This window comes from Anser anser (assembly GCF_964211835.1).
Source record: "Anser anser genome assembly, chromosome: 27".
Lineage (NCBI taxonomy): Eukaryota > Metazoa > Chordata > Aves > Anseriformes > Anatidae > Anser > Anser anser.
Window position 1 is genome coordinate 1393367 of NC_139748.1, and position 26665 is coordinate 1420031.

General features: G+C 40.4%; 1 protein-coding gene across 3 annotated transcripts in view; it reads right to left on the reverse strand.

The window, feature by feature from the left end:
* Positions 1-26665, reverse strand: part of MAGI3 (membrane associated guanylate kinase, WW and PDZ domain containing 3) — a 73211-nt gene that overhangs the window by 4935 nt on the left and 41611 nt on the right. For all 3 annotated transcript variants that reach the window (XM_083812917.1, XM_083812919.1, XM_083812918.1), the window contains 16 exons: positions 26299-26508; positions 24854-25028; positions 23929-24008; positions 21756-21813; positions 20714-20808; positions 19740-19928; positions 17712-18320; positions 16679-16710; positions 14490-14643; positions 13222-13313; positions 10565-10757; positions 9172-9357; positions 7180-7365; positions 3466-3568; positions 3223-3355; positions 2593-2736 (listed from right to left, as the gene is read on the reverse strand). In XM_083812917.1, coding sequence (XP_083669043.1) covers positions 2593-2736; positions 3223-3355; positions 3466-3568; positions 7180-7365; positions 9172-9357; positions 10565-10757; positions 13222-13313; positions 14490-14643; positions 16679-16710; positions 17712-18320; positions 19740-19928; positions 20714-20808; positions 21756-21813; positions 23929-24008; positions 24854-25028; positions 26299-26508 — 2639 coding nt within the window. The remainder of the gene's footprint in view (positions 1-2592; positions 2737-3222; positions 3356-3465; positions 3569-7179; positions 7366-9171; positions 9358-10564; positions 10758-13221; positions 13314-14489; positions 14644-16678; positions 16711-17711; positions 18321-19739; positions 19929-20713; positions 20809-21755; positions 21814-23928; positions 24009-24853; positions 25029-26298; positions 26509-26665) is intronic.

Genomic DNA, 26665 nt, shown 5'->3' on the forward strand with positions numbered 1-26665 from the left:
CACAACACAACAAGGTGGCAGTTCAGAACTCTTCATGTCAGGTCTCCTATTCAGCCAGCTCAATAAAAAGTCTCAGCTTACTTTAAACATATCTTCCACTTATTTACAAGTGATGAGACAGGTACAGCCATGTTCCTGAGCTTATTTTCATTCTGCATCATCTTACAGAGGGAGATTATTGACAAACCATGAAAAACCTGGCAACATGCATCCGTATGTTTAATAAAAAACTGACTGTTACTATGGCAGAACAAGTTTCATATAAAGGGATGGATTCATTTTTCCAAGTAGGAAAGATCACCTTTATGCAGTTACCTGGGTCTCTGAGGCCAATTAGCAACTTACGTAGAAGTTGGGTGGATAATTATACTTCACACCGATTTTGCAGGCTACCAGAACGGGGCTCAAATAGTATTTGTACAAAGCATCGTGAAACCTATTTTGCAATACACGGGTCAGCCAACGGATGTCACCAGTGTTTAAATTTAGCAGTTTAAAGAAACTGGGCTTTGTTAAATAAAACGCCTCTGCCAAAGAAGGTCACTAGCTGGTTACGCATCTGATAGGACAGGGCGCTCTGCACCATGCTACGTGCCTCGCATCATGCTCAGCTGCCATTAACTGGGTGAGAAATTCCTCTCCACTGTTTTAGAGTACAGCCAGAAAAATGACAGCATTTTACAGCTGCAGGAGGGACAAAGTGAACGACACAAAACCCACGAACAATCTCACACTGAGTGAGCTCAGAGCTGCGGGGGCACGCAGCGCAGCACTTCTGGCCCTGCTCCACTGCTCCCACCAGTGCCTGACCTGCAGCTGACTGGCTGCGGACGGGTCCAGACTGCACCCACCATCAGCAAATATATTCACAACGGAATAACAAAAGCACTCATGTGGCCAAAACCCGTGTCCTGAGTGATGCAACAACCAGGGCAGAAGCGGTGCAGACAGCAGCGTGATTTACTTACATTCATATTGTACTAGCACTTTGCCTCCTCTTGCCCCTGACACATCTGAATTAAGCAGCATTTTATTCACACAAATGCACCACCAGAAACGAATGAGGATGAAACACGTTAGGATTCTCCCATGCTGGTGGGACAAGCAGCTGACTCTGTTCTGAATCCACTTTTCAGATGTGATTGCACTACTGTTACACACAGCTTCAGCACAGGAATGGCGTGAGTCTGCAGATGAACTCTGCTCTACTGTACAGTCCATTTGTCTACTAGTCAAAAGTAGGACTTCTGGGAAACAATAAGATGAAACTTGAGCCTGTTGTTCATGTAGGTTTGAATCTTGCTCTCAGCACCTTTGCCACCTGTGATCACAAGGCACTCCTGTTTTACTGGCCAAAAGGTGATCAGAAACAAAAGAGTAACAAAAAAGATCTGGATGTGACTTTATGAGACAAAGCATGAAGCTCCAGGTTTGTTTTTATTATTTAATCTGTCTGCTAGGATAGGACTCCTTTCTGTTAAGAGATGAAACTGGAAAACTCAGAAACAGGCAACAGGATGTACTTCACTGTACCACGCTGGACTGAGGAGGAAGAAACTGTGAGCATTTGAGGAGCCTCCTATATACATACATCCTTGGCACAGAAAGGTGCCTGGTGCCAAGTGGTAGGGTGGGCTTTAAAAGACTGCTGAGGAAGCTCCCCGTGGTCCCCCCTCCCTTGGGATCTATTTCTGGGCTCTTTCTTGAACACAGCTATGTAGGCAGAGACCATCGGCTCCCATCATGCTTGTCTTCTCCCCTGGTCAAAGACAACATGCAGTAAATCTTTATCTCTCTCCGAAATTTAATTTCTGCAAAGAATTAGGATAGTGGAAGTTAACAATACATAAAATGTCACATCCAATTGAGAGTCAGAATAGCTCCAGCAAGTATTGAGTGTCAGCTCCATCCTGGTAGACTATGGTACAAATGGAGGCAGAGACGTGTGTCAGTAGCCACGCACAGAGCGAACCACCAAGGGGCTGCATTTCACGGTCACCTGACTCAGTTTTGTGCTCTAGACTGTGAAAGTTCAGCTCTGAACGGAAGTCACAGATATCATGTACCATCAATTCTTTGCTATTGTACCTATATATTTTGTTTTTCCTACAATAACAGAGAGTGAATTTCTTACAAAAACATAAGCATCAGCAGAGTAATCTTTGAAAAAAATATTAGGCTTATATCTTCAAATAATGCACAGAACATCAATAGCACAATGTACACATAGAAACTCACTGACTTGGACAGTGAGTATACTTTCCGTTTTCTGCTCCACCGTGCAATTTCTTGTCTGGAGTATCCTGATTTACTGCTGCTAAGCCCAGGGACATTATTATAACTCAGGCACGTGGATAGACAGATAGGTCATTTCGGATGGCCGGAGTTACATTTTCTCCTTTAAAAGCCTAGCACCACAGCATTTGCTATCGCTGCACAGTAATAGCTGAAAGGACAGCTGTCCAGATGTTTTTTTGCCTGCTGGGATCCTGAACTCATGAAAAAACAAAGTTTGTTACCACCATAGGCAAATTAAGTATGTCAAAAGGCTGACTTCTGTGCTAACAAACTGATTAGAAAAGACAAACTCACATGTACTCTCCCATCTTTGACAGCTGGTCCATCTTCAGCTAGTCGAAGGATAAATAAGCCCATGTTGTATTCCTTTCCTCCTCGAAGACTGAACCCAAACCCTCGAGGGCCTCTCTCCAATTCTACTGGGAAACAGCCAGAATTCTGTGCAGGAAGTGAGACCAAAGAGAAAAAAAAAGATGAGGACCTATAGGCAGACATAAATTTTTGTTTCTCTGGAAAAATGCTTTACAAATTTCTACATTTTGAGAAACATGCAATATACAATTTAAAATGAATTCATCACAACTCATGTATGATTAAGTGCAATGGTTTCATTCTAAGTCTAAATATAAATAACATCTTTCTTTCTAAGTTTTAGATATGCGTAAGACTTCTTTAGGAAATGTTGCCAGAGCGTCAGTAGTAGCCCTGTTCCAAGGATTTTGTCTGAGTATTCATCTATGATAAGCAAATAAATATAAATTATTAGCAAAAACATTCTGTGAAATGCTTTAGTGCATTTTTATAAGCAACCTTCTACCCATGTCTGACATGGAAACATTTTACTGTTCTCATTTTGAATACTCTGAGGCAATTTCACTGTAGCGTCTTGATGAACCAGCATTTTGCGTGCCTCTGCATGGTTACCTGCACCTGCGAATGACGACTACCAATAACTGAAGCAATGCCAGCATCCGGTTGTGTCAAGTGCTTATGCTCGGGCCACGAAAGCCTGTAACTATTTGAAACTTCTTTTCCAGCTTCAGCTTCGGTAGCTACCCTACAGAAAAGTAAAAGGAAGCGGATGTTACCTTCGCATTTAAATGATCCCACCAGTCAAGCTTTTCTAGTTGTTTTCAGTTCCTTTTGCCAAATACAAAAGCTCTGTACCTGTCTGTGCTGGAAGGGTTCATCTGTGCTGATCCCAGAGGTCGGTGCTGTGGAGCTGGACTCTGCTTGGCAGAGTTTGTTCCCGATGGAGGACCACGATGTTCTAATAATTCAAACAAAAACAACAGTCAGAGATAATTTTCCAAATATAAAGCGAAGCACACGCAACAAGAGACCACAGTGACCATCAGTGCTATGTCTGCTGCTCTCAACTGCCTGGAACAAAACAGAAGGTTTGCCTCTGAAATTTTGGGAAAAACAACCACAGCTTTCAGAGGATGAGCTGAAAGGCAGGTCTGTGTAACAGCTGATGGGCTGCTCACAGTGATGCTACTGCCACAGTCCCTCAGATTGCGCCAAGCTCACAGCAGTTACCAGGTGCAGAGGATTTCCCTAGGTTTAGTGCTGTAAGCCAGAAACCAATGGCAGTTCATCAGTTCCACAGCGTACGTTATATAGAAATTTTACTCTTACTTACACTGCTTTTTCTCTGAAAGAAATACACAATTTTAACCAAACCCAACATGAACAAAATGCTTTTAGACGGTCTGCAAGTTGATAAAGAGCAGAAGGTGTTAGAGCCAGTCAGATACACAAGGTTGGTTCAGATGCTCAATATAACAGTAATTTGTAAGGGATGAAGAACAATGACCATCTGAGAACATATCACTTTTATAAGGTAAGAGGAGAATGAGGATTTGCAGGGGCAATTAGGATTCACCAATGAAGGCCTGAACAACAGAGGCAAACTGTCAACTCTTTTAAGCTGCAACACAGAGCCTCCTATAGGCCACCTGGAAGAAAGGTTATGAAACAGTCCCAGAGCTACACTGGAGCGACCAGGTAACTGGCATGTATCAACAAGCATTTTAGTGTTCGGCTTTCTCCCAAAGGCTAAGTAAAAATTAAACTGTAATGACGCTTTAATAAAATCCTTTAAAATAACATGATTTTCTTTACCACACAAAGTAGTGACTGTGCATTTTACAATAAATCCTTTGCATTTATAAAGTAAGACGTTTCAGAATACAAAATGTCTCTCACTTAAAAGAGTAATGAACCATAGTCTATGCAAAAAGCTGCCTCTTAGCTAGAAACTTAAATGGCAAATTGTGGCCCAAGATGAACTTATATACTGAATTATAAACTAATAGATTTATTTTCCTTATACTGTTTTTAAAAAAATCCCAAACAGTCAAAGTGCAGTTGTTCCAGTCCTCTGTTAGGTGCATCTCATTATTCATTTCTGAGTTAAAAACAAAAAACCAAACCCTAGTAAAATATATAAAGCGCTCAAGCATCTTATGGAAAGGAAAACATAATGCGTATTATTAAACTGAATTTCTCAGTTATGCTAGACCTCAGAAATCCTTCATAGGACTTGTTGGTGCTATTACTATGATGCGCCTTAAAGAGGTTTTTCTCTAGAGACAAAATGTCAACTTTTACTTCTGGTTTATACTCAGAATTTTAATTTAGAAGCACAGGCAAAAGAAATGCCATCTGTTTGTACAAATTTTCCAGTCCTCTTTCAGCTTTCTTTCTTGTGTTTCTAGCTAATACATGACAGAAGCTGACAGGCTCCTGCTTTTGTGAAAAATGTTAAAGAATGTCTTCTGGAGCATGAAGTGGAATTCGTTTATTCATATGAAAAGCAAAGACCACAGATCTGTGAAAGCCAGGAGGGAGAGAGGAGTGCTACATGGTAGCATTTTCATTGCCAGTCTCAGAGGACAGCACTGAAGATGAGGCACTGGGGAACATTAAGCTCTAGGAGAGTTTATGTTTTGTGATGCTGTACAGCTTTTGGCAAAACAGGCATTTTTCTCTTTGGAGCTGCATATTATATTCATCCTTGGTGTTATCCACCACCTTGTGAACAATCCCTGTAAAGCTCAGCTCTCTCCCTGGCACCCCAACAGGGGGAAAGGACTAAAGCCCTGACGAATTTATAACCACTCTGGCTTCTTAAGGGATTCTGCTGCATGAAGGGTTATGCTGTGAGCTAAACTCTATTTTTCCAAGTAAATGAGTGAGAATTTTAAAACAGGGATTTATTCCCATTTCTGTGGAACAGGTTCTGCTTCTCTCTTTCATTGTCACAAAATTCTTTAAGTCTGAAACATGCAAACTTCAGCTGTTTTAAGTCCCCCACATTTTCTGATTGGTCTCCTCAGTCTAGTGTTACCACCTTTTTTTTTCTCCCCCCCCTTAATTCTCCTCAGGCTCTTGATTTACCTCTACATTTTGGCTCCAAATCTCTAACTGAGGAAAGGAGAAAAGCTAAGTTCTTATACACTGTCCAGGTAAGGTCATGCATAAATGAGGGAAAAAAGATTATATTCAGAAAGCTTATTCTAAAGACAAAGAGCCCCTGAGAAACAGATCTAATGCAACAAACTCAAATTTAAATTGCATTATAAACATTGCCCTGGGCAACTGCTTTGAGGTACATCCCTTCAAACTGCAATGAATTAGATTTGATAGAAATGAAAATCTTAATAGAAAAATAACAATTTATAGAAATCTCTCTGCTTTAAACATTAACAAAAAGGGAAATTAAGTTTTTGAAATTCTGTATTACGGGCTGAGATAGCACGTTAAATATTTGCAATGAATGTGAAATTAGAGAACGATCTGTTGGCTGTATTCACATTCTGGCTTTAGGCATTAATTATTTAAAAGGTGACAAAAGCCAACTTTCTGGCAAAATAATGATAGCAAGTTTAATTAAACCCACAAGCAGCAATCCAGAAAAATGCAGTGGTAAGCAGGGTTAGAAAACAGCTTTTCAGTTCAAATGATTGAATTTTACATATTTATAGTGAACTGTTTGCGTAGGAACAATACCATATTGAACGCAACACTGCATGGGAGCTTTCATTACAAATATCATCTCTGAAGATGGGACTTAGCAGTCACAAACATTCATTTCGCTGCTTAGATGATACAACAGTTGTGTGTGAAGAATTTGCTAGCAGCCTGGAAAACACCAGACGGGATTTCTGTGGTGGGATGGGACCATTTTTCAAGCTGTATTTTTAGCAGGCAAGAACTACAGGGTGTTTCAATTGTATCCTAGGGATGCAGTACTAGTTCATTTGTGTATTTTAAGACAGCAAGAAGAAAAGACTCAGACTGCCTAAGTGGAGGGGATATGAAACGCACCCAGCTCCCGCCCTGTAGCTGGGTCCTTGCACAGCCCTTGCAGAGCCGCGCCGGATGCTCCGCAATGTTCTGACAGACCACGTCTGGCACAAAGCTTCCTGACAACTACTGCAGCGGCAAGAGACACATGTACCGTCCCATGGGGTGAGGAGGTTTTCCTTCCCAGTGCAGTCCTTTAGTCTGATGTAACTCCCCCAGAAGGGACAACTTCAGTGCAAGAACACAAGGTCTGGACAGGTCGTATTTCCATGTGAGCAGCAGGATCTCTCTCATACGAGAAACCATGAGGGAAATCCCTTACCCCAGATCATGCTGGTATTACTTGTATCTTATTTTTCAATATAACCATCTCAGCAGCTGTCTCTTTCTGCCCCACCTGTGTTCGGTTCTTCCAGAGCAAACAGATGAGCCTCATTCTCCTTCCTTTCATTCCCGAACACCTTAAAATTCTCCCTTGTAAGTGAATTGACTTCAGAAGTTACAAACATCAGATCTGGTACGTGTGGTAGGCCACATTCACTCAACTGGGCCGTGCATCCTCCTTACCTTCCTCAGCAACGACGGTCAGAGTCACCACATGGCCTGCATCTTTGATCAGCTGCACTATGCTGTCGTGCGAGAGCTCCACGATGGACTGACCGTTCACCGCAGAGATGCGGTCTCCCACTTTCAGCTTCCCGCACTGATCAGCTGGGCTCCCGTCTATAACACGGCCAATCTTGTGAGGAATCACTAGGGAGTCAAGAGCAGGCACATCAACTTTTTCAGATCACAAATACTATTTGTGTTCAACAAGCACCATACAGACCCAGAACTGCCACAACCATCCCAGAGACTGTCCCTGCCCTACAGGCTGTCATCGAGGTGATGATTAAGAAAATAAAGAAGGATTTGCAGCAGATTCTCTGTCAAAAATGTTGTCTGTAATAGTTATATAATAATGCCAATTCTGTTTATAACATTTTTCTTAATATCTGACTGTCCAGAAAACACACCAACAACCCACAGCAACTCTAACCCTGAACACAGGCATCTGTGCAGCATCCTGCACCAGAAGGCGACAGTTCATCCTGCGCACTGCCACGGGGACTGGCCCCGCAGCGGGCATCTCCGCGCACAAACTGCGCGCAGCAGCGCTTGCTCGCCGCTGTGCCGTCTCCCACGGCACAGGCTGGCACCAGGCACTTTCAGAATGGCTGTTTTTAAAAATTCTTGCAAAGGTAGCATCTGAGCCAAGATCGCATCATGCACTAACTATATATTGGATGAATTCAGCACAATGTTAGTTAGAAACACCGTCTTCTTCTGTGTTCCTGCTGCTTTTTGTTGTACAGTAAAATGAAGTGGAAAAACAGAGGAAAGTGTTGAGCCCCAGAAGAAAGATTCACTTTCAAGCCATCATTGTATCCATCTGCAACCATTTGAACAAGTTCCAGAGCAGTGATTTCCAATAAGGAACTAAAGGAATTGACTACGGATTTCAGGAGTTACACATTTTTAATGTCAGCTTATGTGTAAACTCACTGAGCTGGCTTGTATTTTGAGGGCTGACACAGACAACCCAAACTTGATGGACAAAAGGAGTGAATCTCAGGAAGAGCATCCTACTCACGATCTCACGCAAAAAAAGTTCAAAATTTCTTCTTGGCACTGCTAGTGACTAGCAGCTATGAGCACAGGGAATACAAATCACTTGATTACACAGAGCAAAACTGATCTTGTGCAGGGGGGGTCACTGACCTTACCACTACTTAATTTGGACTCAGAGCTTCCTAAAAGAAGCTTCCAGCTTCTCTCATTCACTTCCACTCACAACATGTATTTTCCTTTTAACCTTGGTTATTTTGCTGTTTATCTTTACAACTATGCCTGAAGCCGTGCTCATATACCAGAATTGTAATAGCACAGCATGCTACTTTTTCATTTTGATGTTCTAGACAAGCACTATCTATTTCTAAATGTCTGACAGTAACAACTTCATTGCTTTCCTCCAAGTGCTGCAGTCTCTACTTTCTCAGATTCCCAAAGTAAGAAATTAGATAATATAAAAACAAGGTTGAAACTAGACTTCCATTTAAATACCTATGAATCAATGCAATGTGGAGAACATACATCACGAACAATCCATGTCCTGGAGACATGTCCTGAAGACATGAAGAAACCTGAAAACAATCTAAGTCCTTAAGACTACCCTGTGACAAGTACTTCACAATCCTGTGTACAGACAGGCTGACCGTGCTTTATTTCCCATGTTCCCCACTTATGTCACAGTAGGATGAAAAAGATCATAAACATGAAGCAAGACAGACTAAGCTTCAGTTGTTTGGTTTGTGGAAAACTGGGAGTGAAAGACGACTGTATCTATACAGAATGCTGTGCACATAGCACAGCCATATCAAAGAAAGAAATCACTGAAGAAACTGCAACCCTTAACACACATGCTAGTGACAACAGCAGCTTTGGTATAAGGACCGTGATAAAACAGTCAGGCACCAGTAATGCCAGGCAGTGACAAAACCACCAGCTCATCACACTTACCACCAGGAGGAGGTTTGTTTTTTGAGGTGAGAATGACAAAGCCAAATCCTTCATTCTCCTTCCGTTGCAGACGGACATCATAGACCTCTGGGGTCTGCTGGTTTGCAAACTCTACCCGATTTAGTCGGGGAGAACCATCCTGTGTCACGACAGGCTGTGACTCTTCCTCCTCTGGTTGCTTTTCTCCTTAGAAATAACAGACAAACAACAAATAAGGAAAAAAAACAATACTGCTGTTTTATCAGGTAAATACAACGAAGCTGTACATCTCGGTATCAGCACTGGCAAGAGGAAACACTGCCTGCCTTGGAAAGTAAGGGACAAGTTCATAAACAACAAAATTTATATCAAATGGAAATCAGATGATGCATGAAGGCCCAGAACCCTACAAAGGTGTATATAGCTATGCAAGGAAAGCCCACTGCAGCCTGATTTTCCACATCAGAACAGACCTGGCAGTTTGTAGAACAAACTTTGTCAGAGTGATGTGATGCCTTTTTTGTAGTAAAATAAAATAGTGACTTTTCTGCAAGCTACATGTACAAAACCTACAGCAGAGATCAAGCCACAGACTAGAACTATTGCTATGTTAAGCGAGGAACAACTGTTTACTTGGAATGACAAGTGTTTTTTAAAGTCTGAAACCCGGCTTTCTAATGGGAAACCCACAGAATTTTGGTCCTGAAACAGTCTGTCCATCTATCAGAAGGCCCCTTAAAGAGACTGAGACTTGATCTTAAAAATAGTTTTCCTTTTACTTGTATATATTCAGAATGAATGGTTGACTAACACATTGGAAAAGCAGTACTGGTTACTAATCAGAGCAGGGGACCATATCAGGATTCCTGAGCTCTATTCCAGCTGTCGTTCACATGACCAAGCACTATTAACTCAAGGATAAATACCCTTCCATACACTGCAGATCTGGACACTGATCTAAAACTGCAGAATTACAAGATGCTGCACTGAACCATCTCTGGTTTGAATGCACTTATCCTTGCTGCACACAGATGCCAACAGACTTCAGAATATAGCATGTTGTCCAGAAAACAGGTTGTGTTATTACTCAATTTGCATAGCATTAATGGCTGTTCTAACTAGTATCTACAAAACGGTTTGAAGAAAACGGCATTGCCATCTTAATTTTCAGAGTCTTATCTGTGTGAGCAGTGCTAGCCAGCAAGCGCCAAGGCGTCAGCTTACTAAATTCTGCTTTTCTCCACTTACTCAGAATTGTAGCTGACACTCCTTAATCTCAGGTTGCTCAATTCTAGTGCAGTAACTGATATGTCTCAGAGCAGCTTTAATTGATTTGATTACAGCAATGAAAGTGCTCCTTTAGTCACATCTGTTTCGTGTGGTACACTCTCCAGACAGACAGACAGACACATACCACCAAAGAAGATCTTCCTCCGGACTGTGAGCAGCACCTGACCATTCCGTGCAGCACTGGTCATTAAGTCCAAAACTTGTTTGTGTGACTTCCCTTTAACAGGGACTCCATCAATACACATCAGTTCATCAGCAGCTCGAAGCCTGCCATCTTTTTCTGCTGCTCCCAGTGGGATTATGGCTCCAATATAGATCTATCAACAGAGCAGAGTCACTGGGTTTGAATGGCAGAACATCAACTCATCAGAACACGTAATGGTTGGAAACTAGGTGAATCCAGACAGAAAAGGTCTTTTGGGAAGATATTTTAAAAGATTATTTGACTGTCCAATTCTAGCAGAAACACAGCCAGTGAGTGTGCTTTGCACTTTTGACATAAGCATAGATTACGTACTTACTACATATACACGATTTACAGACATTATTGAAATAAAAGTCTCTGTTGTTCATTCCACTTTTTAGAATTTTTACTTATTTCTTTAACTAAGACAAGCCCAGAGTGCCTAGGGAAGAAGCAAAAGCATTCAAAAGAACTTGAATTTATTTCTGAAAAGCTGCTCAGTCAGTTCCATGCTTCAAGTTCTTTCAGTGCACAGCTTTTGGTGATTAGATAATGAATTCAAACAGCTGCACTCCCCTTATCAATTTTGTCTACCCTCACCTCTTAAAGTGCTACTAAATATAACCCAGATAAGAAAAACACACTATTTCATATGCTCGAATCACATTCAGGTTAAATGAAAGGTTAAGAATAATCAAGGCCGGCAGCTGTCTGAGGTTAAGCAATGGAGAGCAGCTTGCCTGTACGCAGCAGTCATGGCATCAGCTCAGCACCAACAGTTATGGTTGTTATGGAAACAAAACACGGAAAATGCTACGAAGTGCAACAGAAGTAAAACTCTTTGGTTTTGCTCAAGAGAGGCACTGCTCTTCCCTTTCTTTAAATGCATGTTTAAAAAACACAAAAGGCTTACACTGGATCATAGATGTGAACAGAAAAAAAAGACACCTCTCTTCAACTATAATCAGAAAGCAATCTACTCCAAAAGTTTTTCTCTCGACAGCTGAAGCAACAGCCCCTGACATTTGGTATTAGTCTGACTACTTCTTTGTAGAGAAGAATGTTTGCCTTTTAGGAAATTGAGGGGAGTCTCCTAAAGCCTGCCATAACAGGAACAGACAGCCCAGGGGGTACCAGAAGGGCATTTGCCAGCCTGCCTCCAACTTTGCCATTCCTCAACAATCACCACTCACATCCATGTGAAACTGTGCAACAGCTCTGTAGGCCGAAGCCAGGAAACACTATTACACTGATGACTTCAAACAGTAATTGAACCCTAATCACTGACCAGGTTAAAGCAACCCAGGCTCTAATGAGTATGCTTCCTCTGGAGCAAACATTAGAGCTACATTTTGATGCCACTTGTGAAGCAAAACAATACGTACATCCATTTGCAGGAAGAAGCCAATTTTAATAGCTTCTGCTTCAAGGCTTTTATGCAAATTCTAAAGCACCACATTTTGTATTTTCTGAGATGAGAGGGAAAAACACAAGGCAAATATTAGCCTGAAAGAGTGCACTGGGAAGGCCATGCTTGTATCCTCAAAACGAATCCACCAGAAGCGACACAGGCTGACAAAACAAGATTTTTTTTTTGAAAATTTGGTGGAGCTGGGGGTTGGGGTGAGGGGATGGAAGGGAGGGTGACATCCTCCCAGAACTTGCCTCATTTCATCAGGTTTCAGTCAAAAGAACAGCCTGACAGAGTTTTTCCAGGGTAAGCAGCAGCTTTCTTCTCATCTGCTCCCCAGAAAGCACCGACATGCACGGTAAATTGAGCACTGCCAGCGCACGTTCGGTGCCAAGACCACTAACAGGATTAGGTGGCAAACGTGCAAAGGCTGAGCGCCAGCGTGATCCTTCAAAGCATTCCCAAAATGCAACAACAGTTACAGAAACACACACCTGATGTCAAAGAAAGACTTTGGATAAAGGAAAGGGAATGTGAACCCTGCAGATTAAAGCCAGCCATGAAGAAGAAAGAAAAAAAAAGGTAACCAACCATTTTCTTCCTTTCATTTGGACTTGAACTAGTGAGGTAGAACTGTTTCCCTGTAGCCTCCCATTCAGCTCGTGAAAACCTCCATCCACCCTGCAGCTCTTCAGCTGTGGGCTTCTCACAGACACCCAACTGATCAGAGCCCAAGGCTACCTGCTGGAGTCCTCAGGCTGTGGTCAACGCCTTCGTGGCCTCTGGGAAAACACAGTGCTAGCACAAATTCCACCCAAGTGGACACTCTGACAAAGAAACACAAAACTGAATATACACCACAAAGAGTTAGCTTGCTTTCCTAGAGCACTGTTCATGCCCTCTGGCTTTAACCAGGGCTGGATTACACCTTCCAGCTTTAACTAGATTACTCAAAAACATCTCACTGACCGAAGACGAGAATATTCTCTTCTCTTAGGAACTGGAATTAAACTCAGCATGAACCTGGTAATCTGAATCAAGTTTTGATCTTAAAAGGTAGTTACTGAACTGATGATTTTTTCCATCACTAAACTACTTAGAAGGAGAGGTTGATGACAGAGTAGGAGTCATTCTAACAGTAACAAGGTAAGGCAACATGTAAGCAACTACAAACAGTTTCACTTACAGGCTGGTCTGGTCCATCCCCTCCAAGCACCCGGAAACCGAAGCCTGATTCTTGTTTGCGCAGGAAAACGTCCAAATCTCTTGTGTTTGGAGCTGAGAGAAAACATTTCAAAACATGTAACGAGCTATCTTTGATTATTGAAAGATTATTCCTATGTTGTGTATTCCAATTCTTTTTATTGACAGAATGCGGTAACCAGAAGTACGGTGACCAATTTGAACAGCTAAATCTTCAGTGAAGTTCTATTTCCAAAATGGAAAAAACGGTATTCAAGAAAATGCTAAAAAAGGAAAGGATAGATTGATGAACACCAAAGAAGAAATCACAGCTGCATTTGTGTGGTGGGCCAGGATGAAATCCAGTCTGCAACACAACTCAGAGCCACCTTCTATAAACACTGAAATTGTCAGGTTTGAATCACAGAATCACAGAGTATCTTGAGTTGGGAAGGACCCAGAAGGATCATTTGAGTTCACCTCCTAGACTTTGCTTTGGTTTACTTCAGAATTAGGCCAGCTTAGAGACTGAAGAATTGTCAAATGGCTGTGAAAGGGTGCAAGTTCCCTCTTTAATGATCTCATACTAATTTGTAACAAATATAAATCTCCTATTGTATTCAGTGTAGTTACTGTAACTGAATTTTGGCATGTCAAGTTATTTAATGTGTCCAGTTTGCATAATTTTATTTTGCTCCACTTTCTGATGTTACAATCCTTAATTACTTAGGCTAGTTATTTATGAACTTTTTTTTAAATTGTCTGCCAAGTTATTTTATGGGCCTATTTACATACACGTATCTGTAGCAAAGCCCACCCACTTACAAACAAAATGTTCTTGGAGAAAATGTCTCAAGGATTTACACAGGTCAAACAAAAGTTTCTTGATGCAATTCATTAAGTAAAGATGATGCTACAATATGCCATATCTCCCAAACTCCCATCTGTTTTGAAAGAGGAAGTCACATTTGCTTTATCATGTCCACAAATTGACCAATTTGTTCAGAAATTTCTGGACAGGAAATATCATATTAGAACACTATACCATTTCTATGATTATGTTATTGAAACTGGTTGAAACATACTGCATCTTTAAAAAAAGGGCTCCACAGTTCCCTAATTTCTGTATGAATTATGCATTTGTTGAAATATTCGTATCCATACAAGGTTAAATGAACTCAATATGAAAGTCACAGCAGTTTTACTATATATATGACAAAGAAAAAAGCCTGTCATACTTGATTATTTCCAAGTTGATGTTGAAATACTCACGTTTGTCCTCATATATAGTCTTGGACTTCAGGTAGACTTCTGAAGGGTCCAGTTTTGGAGAGCCCGATCTTACAGCAGCGGGTGGGAAAGGCATAGGTTGTGGAATGGGATCGTTGATAGCTTCCAAACTCCCTGAACTGTCCTGCTTATCCTTCTGAAACAGAGCCCCACCCCCCCAAAACATGTATTAAATCAAAAGCCTGACGGAATTTGTGTGTGCAAAGACAATAACCATCATACTGAAGTGACATGCATGGCAAAACATGGGAGTAAGGGAACAATACTGCAGGTGACCTTAGCTTTCCCAGCACGTGAGCTCTGTACGCAGCTTGCATCTGCCTACGCTGCTCAAGTCCTCCAGACAGGTCACAGATTTCTGCCAACCACCGGGCTTAGAAACAGGGTTTGAAATGACTGATGCTCAGAAATGTGTAAACCTTGCAAGCCCCTGCCATTACCGACTCAGCGTTACACATGGCACGCTTGGCGGACCAGCCAAGCCGTTAGGGCAGCCCAGCAGCAGCACAAGGGCATTATAAAACACTCAACAGGAGGGAACAGCTGAGTATCATGAGGCACAGATAAAACTGGGAATAATAATTCCGTATTTGCATTTTTTTCTTCTGCTGTCATAGCTGCAACACTACCATTTCAAGAGGAAAGGACACCAAGTATCCTTGTGGTCTCCCATCCTAATTTCCAGTGGATTATGCACTAACATAACTCTGGAAAACTAGAACATGGTGGTCTGCATGTGTCTGTGCACGTTAAACAAAAGTACAAGCAGAACAGGCTTAGATATGCCCTTTTAAGAACAGTGGAAGAAAACCCCTCGAAGGAGTTTAGCAGTTTCACACTTCTTGTATGTTTATAAACACAAGAACTTGCCCTTTTTAACTGAATTCATTTGCCATGTTGCTTAATGCCACTGAACATTGAGTGCTCCATGGGAAAGCTGCTACTGCCTGTGTGCGTGCTGGAACGCCATTCCCGGGCTCCTAAGTATTTTTAGCATGCCTGCAGAGAGTGTGTGGACACAGGAACCAGGCTGACAAGGCTTGCACCCTCAAGTTGCACAGATTTATGCAACAATTTATTTACTGTAGGCAGCTGTATGCTTGCAAGGAACTGAATCTTCAAATCTTATTGAGTGCAGCTTGTTTCAACCATACACTTGCGCGCTCATGCTATCCCACTGCTTGGATGTGACTACGATATTTGAACTGCACAACATAGAAAAATAAACCATGCCTACATTCTAACAGGATTTTCCTAAAATGAAATAATTTGTTGTGTACAAGGAATATTTTTGAAGCAGCAGCTCTTTTCTTAGAGGTGTTCACTAACGGGCATTGACTAGGCTATTTCATAAGAGAAGCGCTCATGACAAAAATATGCATTATCATTCACATTATGAGGCTACTTTATTAATCCCAACGATTCTTTACTGAACTAATATATATTAAAGATATCCCAATGGGTCAAACTTTACAAGAATAACAAACATCCAACTAGAAACGCAAAGCTACAGACAGACTTTCCAAAAATATGGATTTGAAGATAAGCAAGCAATTTAAGAAGGAAATACGAACCAGTCCATTTTATGTGGAGATCAAGAAATATCAAAGTAGCTTAAACTTCTTTTAGAAACCCCATTTCACTTTAATACAGGTAATTAGCAATGCATTAAAAAAAAAAAGTTTTAGATACAGTACTTTGTTTCCCCTTTAACACATACTCTGACAACATTTAGCTATGACAATGGATTTATACCAGCTAAGGGGACACGGCTTTGCTAAATCATCTTGCAGATTACCACAGGGACTAAAATCCAGAGAGGATGAGATTAAAAAAGCAGGTCTACGTATGTACACAGATAGCAATTTCAAGTATAGTGCAAAAAAGAAGGAAATAATGAAAGAACTTAAGGAACAATGTCCTATTTAACATCACAACTGAGCAGCAATACTTCATGTATTTTCTTACAAGATCTTTGCTCTATTCTTGGTATTTCAGTAGTAGTAAGAAAGAAGAAATCCACTGCATCCATCAAATTACCCAAAAACCCTCAAAGGATTCTGTGGAAGAACTTCTGTGCTAAGTAGATCATATTAATGAGTTTTTTTGCAACTAAAGAAACCTCAACATTCTTCATCAGAAACAAATTTAAATACACCATTAATACTCACCACTCTGCCAGTTTTAGTAGGTGAGGGTGGACCTGAAGAAAATAAAATGTAGAAAGCAATTTCAATTCTAGGTCACCACAAGTTTAAACAGTATTAAGGTAATATAATCGGTTTCTCCTGAGCCGAAAATGATAACTGCTTATTCACGCCTTTTAAACTGCAAAGTGAATGTTCAGTTGACCAAATCCATTACTTAAGTCTCAAATTAGAACTGCTAGCTTTACAACAATGGAAAATGCGTATTTCTCTTTTTGCTAGACACCAAAGCACACATCAGTTCATTGGATAAGGACTCTATGAATTTGCCTGGTGGCATTTCACTTGCTACCAAAGAAATCTGATTGTTTCCTTAGCCGATTAAGAAATAGTCGAATTTATACAGAAAAAGACCTCGTTATGTTTGCAAATATGGATGACTGAAGTGACACTCTCAGGACTACAGTAAATGCTTAAAGGCACACTAAAGCAACCATGTGTCACTTCATAATTCATTCAGTTCCTTCTGGCAAATGCACACTACCCTACTAGTCAGCTTCTGGGGAGAGAATGCATTCTGGTCTCTAAAAGAGTCAATGAAGAGGTATAAATATGCAAGTGTGAAAATAATTTTTCTAGTCTTTTCAGCAATCAGTTCCACCTTACTACTGATGCTTCTTGCCACCTGTAATCACCTGTCCATTACAGCTACAGTTACTGGAATACATTTGTAGAGCCTCAGAAAACTATCTATTGTACCCTTCGGATTATGCTAGAGACTGCATTTTTGCTTTAGCATTCCCCAGACACTTGGAAGAGCCAGCGTTTAAACATACTACTGTAAGATTTTTGTTTAAAAAAATCCCTAGTAGCGTCTTCTCACCCCAAATACGCAGGGATATAGATTAAACCTAGAACATAATGGCTTAGAGGCATAATAAACTGCTAGTTAACTTTCAACACTGGACGGGTTTTAAATATCACACTAAAAGGGGACTTTAAAAAAGCATATAACCATATATAACCGTATATAACAACTGTAAATGTATGTATATACCTCCTCTTAAGATAAGCAGTGGCACCTCTGTTCCTACTGGAAACTGCTTCAGTACCTCCACCACCTGCAGATGTGTCAAGCTCTGTACGTTCTGATGGCAAATCTCCTTGATTACATCCCCTTTCTGAAGTCCTTGGCACCACTGGCTGTCTAAAATCATTTTTACCTTCTGCCCTGTAGGACTGTCTGCAATGGCAAACCCAAAGCCTTTAGGCCCTTTGACTAGAGGAATGGTGACCAGCTCTGGCTGAGAGCCTCCCGAAGATGCAACAGAGATCCTCTGCTCATTTGTATCCACGGAAGGGCCATTCAGACGACCATTGACCAACATAGGGCCCGTTTTTCCATTCTGGTCCAACACGACTGTTCCTGGTATTAAATCCTGGCTGGTCAGACAAACATCTCCTTTAGTCCCAGGTGGTCCATTGATAATAGGTGTAGCTGTCACTATATCTACAACAGGGTCTTCATTGTCGTCAGGAAGAGGATAACCACGACACAAAGTCATGTTTACATATTGGTTGACAGGAACTAGCTGAAACATCTGGACAACATCTGCATGGGTATGGCCAAGGACACAATTTCCATTTATGTCTACAATGACATCACCTGTTAAAAGAGGAAGTTCAACAACATCAAAACCAAAAACAGAACCACCCACACCTTTCCAGTGTTCTGAGGCTCAGAAGAAAAGCCTAAGTGGACAAAATCTCAGTGCAGTCTTCAAAAAATAATAATCTATGCTGGCTGTGCCATTACCTGTTGGCTATCTGGTGCCAAAAAGCATAAAGGGTTTCCTCTTTGCATTTTTTTTTATGTCATCTCAGAACACAGTCTGCTAAATATATAAACTTTAATCTGCAGCAGATTAAAAAAAATGATACTGTACAGCCACAAGAGATGAAGCAATGTGCGCACACATTACTGCAAGCAGATGTTTCTGCTTTAATTCATATTGTACAGCATCCTAATCTCAAACCAAAAATAAATCAGAGTTTTGAGGGAGTTCCTATGTTTATTTTAGGACTGGCTGAACTTAAGCTAGGATTGTGCCCACGTATATTTCATACTCTTGCGCTGTTGACACTTGGTTAAGTGTGTATTTTCAAAATGAAGTGGAAGTACATGTCAGATCCTGAAACTTTGTTTCATAATCTGCATCATGAAACTTTGCACATGCAATACAATATTCCTCGGGAGTTAACTCTCTTGCCATCTAAATGCCTAGGTGTTAGTAAAATTTAGTAAAATTCTCCTACTCCACGAAGTGTAACAGGAATAGATATGCATCGAACATATGTATGCACCAAAACACAGTGCTGCACTATTGTCTTTATTTTTACAGAGGATGAAATTGAACTATGTATAAACAAAGGGAAACGTCAGGGAAAAAAAAAAAAAACAAAACAAAAAAACAGAAAAAGGTTTTATTTCATAAGTAAATAGTATTAAATCATTGAAAGCATACACCGTTCTTACTTGAAGCATTTTGCCTTTTCTAGTATGCAAACCATATGCTACATTAAGCATATAAATAACTTAATTAAGCATATAATAACAATGAAAGTGTCCAATTCTTCATGCATTGCAGGTTCTCTCATCCCTCATTTCCTCACTTGCCCACTTCCTACAGCTTTGCTTGTTCATTCCTACTGTAGTTTTTTTGTTTTGTTTTTCCAATTTTTAATATCTGGTGCTTTTTGATAGTAACAAGAGACCAAGATTCAAATGCACTGTTTTTACTTTACATGTGGAGAGGGAACAAAAACCATTCAGTAAATGGCTATGAAGCCCAAAGCTAAGACAAAACTACTGAAGTCTTCAAAAGTGGCCTCAAAATAGATTTGTCCCTAGAACATTGCTTTTTTGCACTTCAGATACTGCTCTGCACGGATCTTTCAAAAATCTGACAACTAGTGAGGTATTCATATTCAGAATCAGCGGATGGCATCATCTAACCTCCTGCACGTCAGAAGCTGCACTCTCTAAAAGCACAAGAAATGGAAGTTTAGAGAAATTGTAATTTACCTGGTGCAATTCTCCCATCTTGTGCAGCAGGTCCGTCTTTTAACACATTCTTCACCTGGAGAAACTCATCAGGCCTGTCTCCTCCAATGATTGTAAAACCAAAACCCATTGTACTTTTTTTTAGTGATGTCCGTATGAGGGCTCCTGTAAGCTGGGATGGATCTCTGGTGAAGAGAGACTTCTCTGGTCCTGTGCATGGTAAGATCCAACACAATCCACCATCAGCAATGCTGCTGTGTGGTGGCATTAAATCCCCAAATGATGCTGACTACAGGCTTGTATAGGATGGATAACCACAGAAAGAAGGAAGGTGTTTTAATGGCTGAATACCGAACCTCTTTAAGTGATTTTTGAATTATGGACTAAAAAGACATGAAGGAAGAAGGATTAGTTTTGATAACTTTTTTTTCTTTTTCTTTTTTTTTTTTTTTTAAGGTGTCATAAAGATTAATGCTTTGGTTAACTTTGGTTAACTTCCGCAGCACCCTCACAGGGTAAAGCAGACAAAATACTGTTGCTCTCATTTCACAGCTGAGTTAAGTGAATGGAAAAGTTACAGTTTTTCAAGACTGTATTACAAATTAAAACAGAACAGGAACTAAAGCTCCTACCTGTCATTTCCAATTGTACTCTCTAACTCTTGAACGTCAAGCTCAAAGTAGACCAAAAGCATAAAAATTCAAGGAGTGGCTTACCCTGCACTTTCCAACTGGCTCTTCTAACCCTCCATTTATTGAAAAACTGCTTATGACAACCAGCTTTAGAATGATTAAAATTCTTTTAAAGCAGTCTCAGGGTCTCAGTTCAATTTTAACATCAAAAAAATCATTCCAAAAATCTTACAGATTCTGGAGGGCAACACCACAATGGCCAGCAGAAAGACAAGGCTAATGCCTTCGTGAATTCCAAAATAGGTTGCATACAATGCTTACTTTTAGATAAAGATATTAGTGACAAAGAATATTTACTGATACCTGATTTTGAAGGGCCGACATCAGTCTGTCCTAGCTGTTTTTTTCTTTTGGCTTCTAATACTGGGTTTTCAAACTGAGTTTTCTGGTTAATATGACTGTAGACAAAAGGTAGAATCAGGAGTTCAGAAGAAAGCATCCTGCCTACTTCACAGAAAAGAAACCACAAAAGACACCCTACAAATACTATTTTTTGTATTATTTATCTCGGATTAATACCCCAGAGGAATGAATGCTAAACTATCATAATCAACATGGAAAGCATTTTTTTTCCTTTCAACAACTTGATTTACTTTAAAAAACAATGTAATTATACTTCTTGCAACTATTAAGTAGAGTGCACATTCATTCCACTCTGCAAACTTCCAAAAGTTTGTACTAGATTAAATAGAGAAAACTTATTTCTTCTCTTGATCCCAGCAATGTGTTGCTTCCATCTACTCATAACGTTTACAAAACTAGCCGTCATCTTTTTAATAGTAGATACTGGAGTAGTATAGCAGAATGGGGAAAAAAACTGTAAGTCTGAGCAGGACTTAAACCTCTGTGTTGCCTTTGCAAAGTCAAAAAATGTTAGCTTGTTCTGTGAAGCTAATATTTTCAACTCTGCTAATTTTCCATCCCATGGTTAAAGAAAGGTGTCATTTCCTCTGACCTGAATTAGACTGAGAAGAGCTCTTACAGCAGTTACTTACTTGTGACGGGCCTTTGGAGACAGCAGTGAGATGTAAGTTACTCTTGCTCTTTTACATTTAACAGGTGCCACTCTTAAATCAAGTGACCCCATTTTTATTACAGCTAAGAAAAATGACATGAGCTCATTCCCATTAATTAATTATTTTGGTTGCTACTTGCTTTCCTTCCCTGGAAGAAATACACTCCAATAAGTCAGTATGGTCACACTAAGGATCTTCAGCGCTTCAGAAATGTGCGCCATGGCCTTTTGAACTGTTTCTACTCAAGATAAACTATATATAATGCTAAACAAGTGCTTCGTTACTTTCTGCTCAATTTATGACTACATCAAATTATAATCAGCACTTACTCAACATAATATGTTCCATATTGTGGGTCTTCTATTTTTTCCCATCCATAAGGAAGTTCTACAATCAGAAAGAACAAAATTATTCATTACAGTTGAAAACTGTATCAGAGCTCTGCAAATATCAGAGCTTTTAATAAAGACAGGACAGATTACAGGCTCATGAAAAACGTTAATTATATAGGGGTAACTTTTTTTCCCTTTATTTGTTTGAGGCTGGTCCTTCTGATGAAAAGATATTAGTCTCTTCCAGGGAATCTGGAACCTTATACATCTCACTCTTTCTTCCACTGGATGAGGAAACTTGTATTTAACAAAATCACATCACTTTAAGCCTATAATAAACTTAAAGACAAGGTACAAGTTAACGTATTTAGAGAAGAAGAAACTCTCTAAAAAAGAAAGGGGAAGAAAAATACCTTATTTTAAAATAATGTAATTATCAATCATCAGTTTGATTTGATAGCTGTTGACTTTTCTAACTAGGCAATATAAGTATGGTTGCACAGTCTCTACCCAGAAACACACAAGAAAGAACTATAAATGCCTCAGTATCACATCTCAAGCTTGTAAAACAATGCACCTCCACTCCTCTTTAACTTTCAATTTAAGACCACCTTGCAGAAGAAATGCCATCTTTATTTATTCTATTAATAACATCAACATATTTCACTGTATTCTGACAACATTTCACTTTGGAGTCAACTCAAGTAACCTTCAGCCAGAAATGTAACAGGCATAAGCGAACCTGATTGTTCTGAGGTTTACAATGTAGTGCCGACACCCCAAAACCAGCCAGTGCTTGTTTAGGTCTGTCAGCATCAAATTCAGCACAGACTGCAAGGCCTGCCAAGACAACGAGAGGCAGTTCTGTACTGCTGCAGTTTGACTGCTGCTGCAGCTGTGGCAAGCTAGCTGGTAGTGCCTAGTGCTGGGACTGCCTTACACTTCCCTACATTTGGGGTCTAAAATAAAAAAATACTATACCTTGCAAAGATTTTTTTTAAAAACTATTATAGATTTCAGAAAGCTCCTTTTCATGGCAAATACACAATCTGGTAAGACAGTGCCCAGCAACTGACCATTACCGACCAGAGGTGACAAGCTGTTAAAACTGGGGTCCCGTTATTCTACCTTTATTGTTCTAGTTATTTTGACCATAGAAATTTAAATATTAGAATACCAGACAGAGTCAGGTAGCTAGACATTTTGAAGGATAAAATTTGTCTAATCTTGTTTGAGGCTGCCCTAAGTTTGAAGGTAACAACAATTTTCCAAGCATATGACAGCATGTTACCTCTTATTAATATCAGCATCACTCCACAGGATTTGACAAAACACCCATTGGGACTATTCATTTAAATGTTGTTCACTTGGATATCCTGCATCTCTCTCTTTAAAGTGCTCTTTTTATCCCGTGGTGAGCTGCACGTATGTTTAATAAGCAGCAGTATGAGTCCGTTGCTCTAGCTGGCTTGATTATGAATACATGATTGCTAGCCTGTGCAATTTAAGAAGACAGGCCATTCTGAGTCTGCCTCAGCTTTTGCAACATATCAGGCATTTGCTGAAGACAGAGCTATTTGGTACTCTTGATTAGCTGACTAAATTGCATGACTATGTAGGAAATGGTTGCAGGAATGTCTGTAGGTCAATCATGAACCTGACCTGTAAGTCTTAAAGCAGCAGCATGAAGAGTTGTTCCCTTTGCTTACACATTCAAATATTACATCGCAACACATGCAAGATGTGTTACTAGCAATAGGCACTATGCTGCATTTTCATTATTCATACATTCTAATACTTATGGACCTTTTCTTCCTGACATATTCCACTCACATAAAAATTTCCAGTGAGATCACCCACTGATATATCCAGCTTTCTCCTTAGCGATGATACTTATTGGAACAAAATATACCATTCTCAGGAATGCAGATATATCCATGATTCAGTCAGATTCCACTGCTCCAGGGAAAATATACTACAGTCTTTCCCAGTCTTACGTAAACTCTTATTGCCACCACACTATGGACACTCAGTGCTATACTCTGTTTGCTCCAGAGAGTCAAGTGTCTCAGGAAGAAGCTTCTACCACAGCAGTAATGGATCTTATCCAGCTCTGATAAACTCAGACATTTATCAATCAGAGGTGACAAATGAATTCTGAATATCTCACCTCCATCTTCACAATCTTCAGGAGCTTTGGCTTTCTTACAAAGCCGAGGATCAAGCCACGTGGTTGTCTTGGTGTTGTGACTGTGGAGCAAAATGCAGCCCATTAAAAGAAGAGGATTTTCACAGACTGAAGAAATGTTGGTTTTCTTTAACTTTTAAGTATTTACTACCTTGGGCAAACCGTAATCTTTAGACAATTTAACCTTTATTTATGCCTCAGTCACATCATAAAATGCTAAACAGAAAAGACAACAATGCTGCTCAGAGGTACCAGCACGCTGGAGATCTCCAGGACAGATGTGAAACATTAGTGCTACAAACACCATCCCCTGCCCCTCAAAGCTCATTTGGGAATATTAACTGTTTCAACCTGAAAGGAGAAAACATTTTTAGCCTTCTCTTATGCTTAACGCTCAGTTAGGAGTTTGTTTCTTTTGCCTCAGAATTCATAAATGAGAATTCATAAATTTCACGTGAACTGCTTTCCTATCCTGATCTTTAATCTGTGCTGCTTATCTTTTTAAGCAGGCATTCCAAGCCAGGGAACACATGTGGGGAAGAAAGAATAAACAAACTCACAGATTTCAGAGAAATTTGTCATAGTAAAAGCTTGTACGGTGTTATACCTTACCTAGCAATACCCACCCAGCTTTTCACTTTGTGAAATACATAACTCATATCACAAACAAACTGACTACTCATGTGGAATCATAAGACTTTCCTGCGCGAAGGCAATCATATCAAGTATATAGTATAATGATTATCAGTACGGAACAAAACAGCAGGAACATTCAGAATTCCATGCAGAAATATAAGGAATAAGAAGAGGAGAGGTGTAAGAGCAGTAGGCAGCTTCCCAGACTGCAGCTCATCAGCACGTCTCTCACAATGGCACAGTAACTCCTTGGCGCTGTCGGGCTACTCACTCGATGAAGTAGATCATGCCAGTGTCGGTGTAGGCCATCTCCCAGTTCTTGGGCAGAGGTTCCAGGGTCTCATCCCTTGACAAGTAATTTCTGAAGTCCATGGAGCTGCTTGTCTGGTTGTAACTGGGAACAGGTTTCATCCAGTCAGAAGAATCTGAATGTTTTTCTTTGTTTTCTGCAGTTGTTCAGGGAAAGTGTTACTATTTGTCAGATGCTTATGGTGTTTCTCACTAAGCACCACCCTCTTAATCTGGCTATGAGAGAATGTCAAATACATTCCTGGATGCGATGAGCATTTTTCCACTTTTTTTTTTAAGCTATGAACTTTGAAAAGTTGACATGAAAACACTGAACTCCGTTCTGCCCCTGCCAAACAGAATTAACCTTGTATTATTCGTCTGAACCTAGGCTGAAACATCAATGCTGGCAGAAATCCAAGTTGACTACTTGGTTTCCCTTCCCACATAGTGTTTGTAATGCCACTGAAAATAAATTAAAAAAAATCCTGCTAATATTCCTCAAAGCACCAAAACTGAAGTGCGGAAAAGACCCAAACTGCCAATAAAATAAACACAACCCTCCTGCAATCCACAAGAAGAAAAAGCTCCCAAAAATCCCTGTAGAAAACTCTTAACTGCAAGCCTTGGCCCTGCAGTTTAGAGGTTATGCTCGGCGTTCTCAGCTACACGACTATGTCCATGACTTTCACACAACCACCAGCCAGGCCACCGGGCCTCTGCGTGCTGTGGTGCTGCCAGCCCTAAAGCTCGCAAGGCTCGGGCAGGTCCGGTCAATATAAGTCTTACACACACGCAAATGCAGTGTGACGGCTTCTCTCCACCGTCACTTCTTCCCCCTCAAGATGAGTAACCGTGACAGCAGAAGGAAAAGGGTGTCCTGCCAATCTCTGAAACATCCCAGCGGACACTGGTCCAGTCTCAACGTGCTCTGCTTTACTTCCCTCCACAAACACCCCCTTAGGCAGTTTCAGGTTGTGTGACAGTTCCCTTAACCAGAATAATATGAAAATTTTACAGTATGACTTAGTGTTGCCCCTTAAACTGACTGCTTCACTAAAATCTCCTGCATGCAGTAATCTTACCAAAATGAAATGATTAAATTTACAGGGTATGAGTTATATTCTGCACAGGGATTCTGTCCTACAGATAAATTTTTCCTTCCCTGTTGTAACTGGCCACTACCCAGCACTACATGTTCTCTACTGAGCAGTGCATTTTATGATGCAATTGCACATCTGGCTGAGAGAACAGCTGTTTCTTTTCAAAATCTAATTTCAAAAGAGAGTAAAAACACCCGTCTGAGTAGAAAACCACCTTCAAACTTTACCAAAACTAAGGAAGCGCTTCAAGCAAGCATGAATGCTATCTGTATGCTTCTTATTCATTCATGAAATACTTCAGGGAATTTCTCCCTTTGTAACCAACCTATCCCTCCGCTGCCATTAACTGCTTCCTTCTCCTCCTCTTCCTCCTCTTCAGGGAGAGAACTGTCCATCCTTTGCATTTTGCTGACTGATGTGGTTCTTTTCCTTTGTGATTCAGTATCAAAGTCATTGTCAAAAAGAACTTGGTCCACTGGATCGGGCTGAAAGGGGCTGGGCTCTGCTGGAGGCTTCGGAGTACCATAAAAATTACCTGACAATGAGACAGAAATCACGATAATGAAGGCACTGGTACTTGCTGAAAGTACTGGCAATTGTAGTGAATGTTTTATTGCCCATGTAATGTCTCTGGTGTCAGGCCTTAACTCTAACTTCTAAGGAAGACATCAGCACCATCAAAAACCAATCAA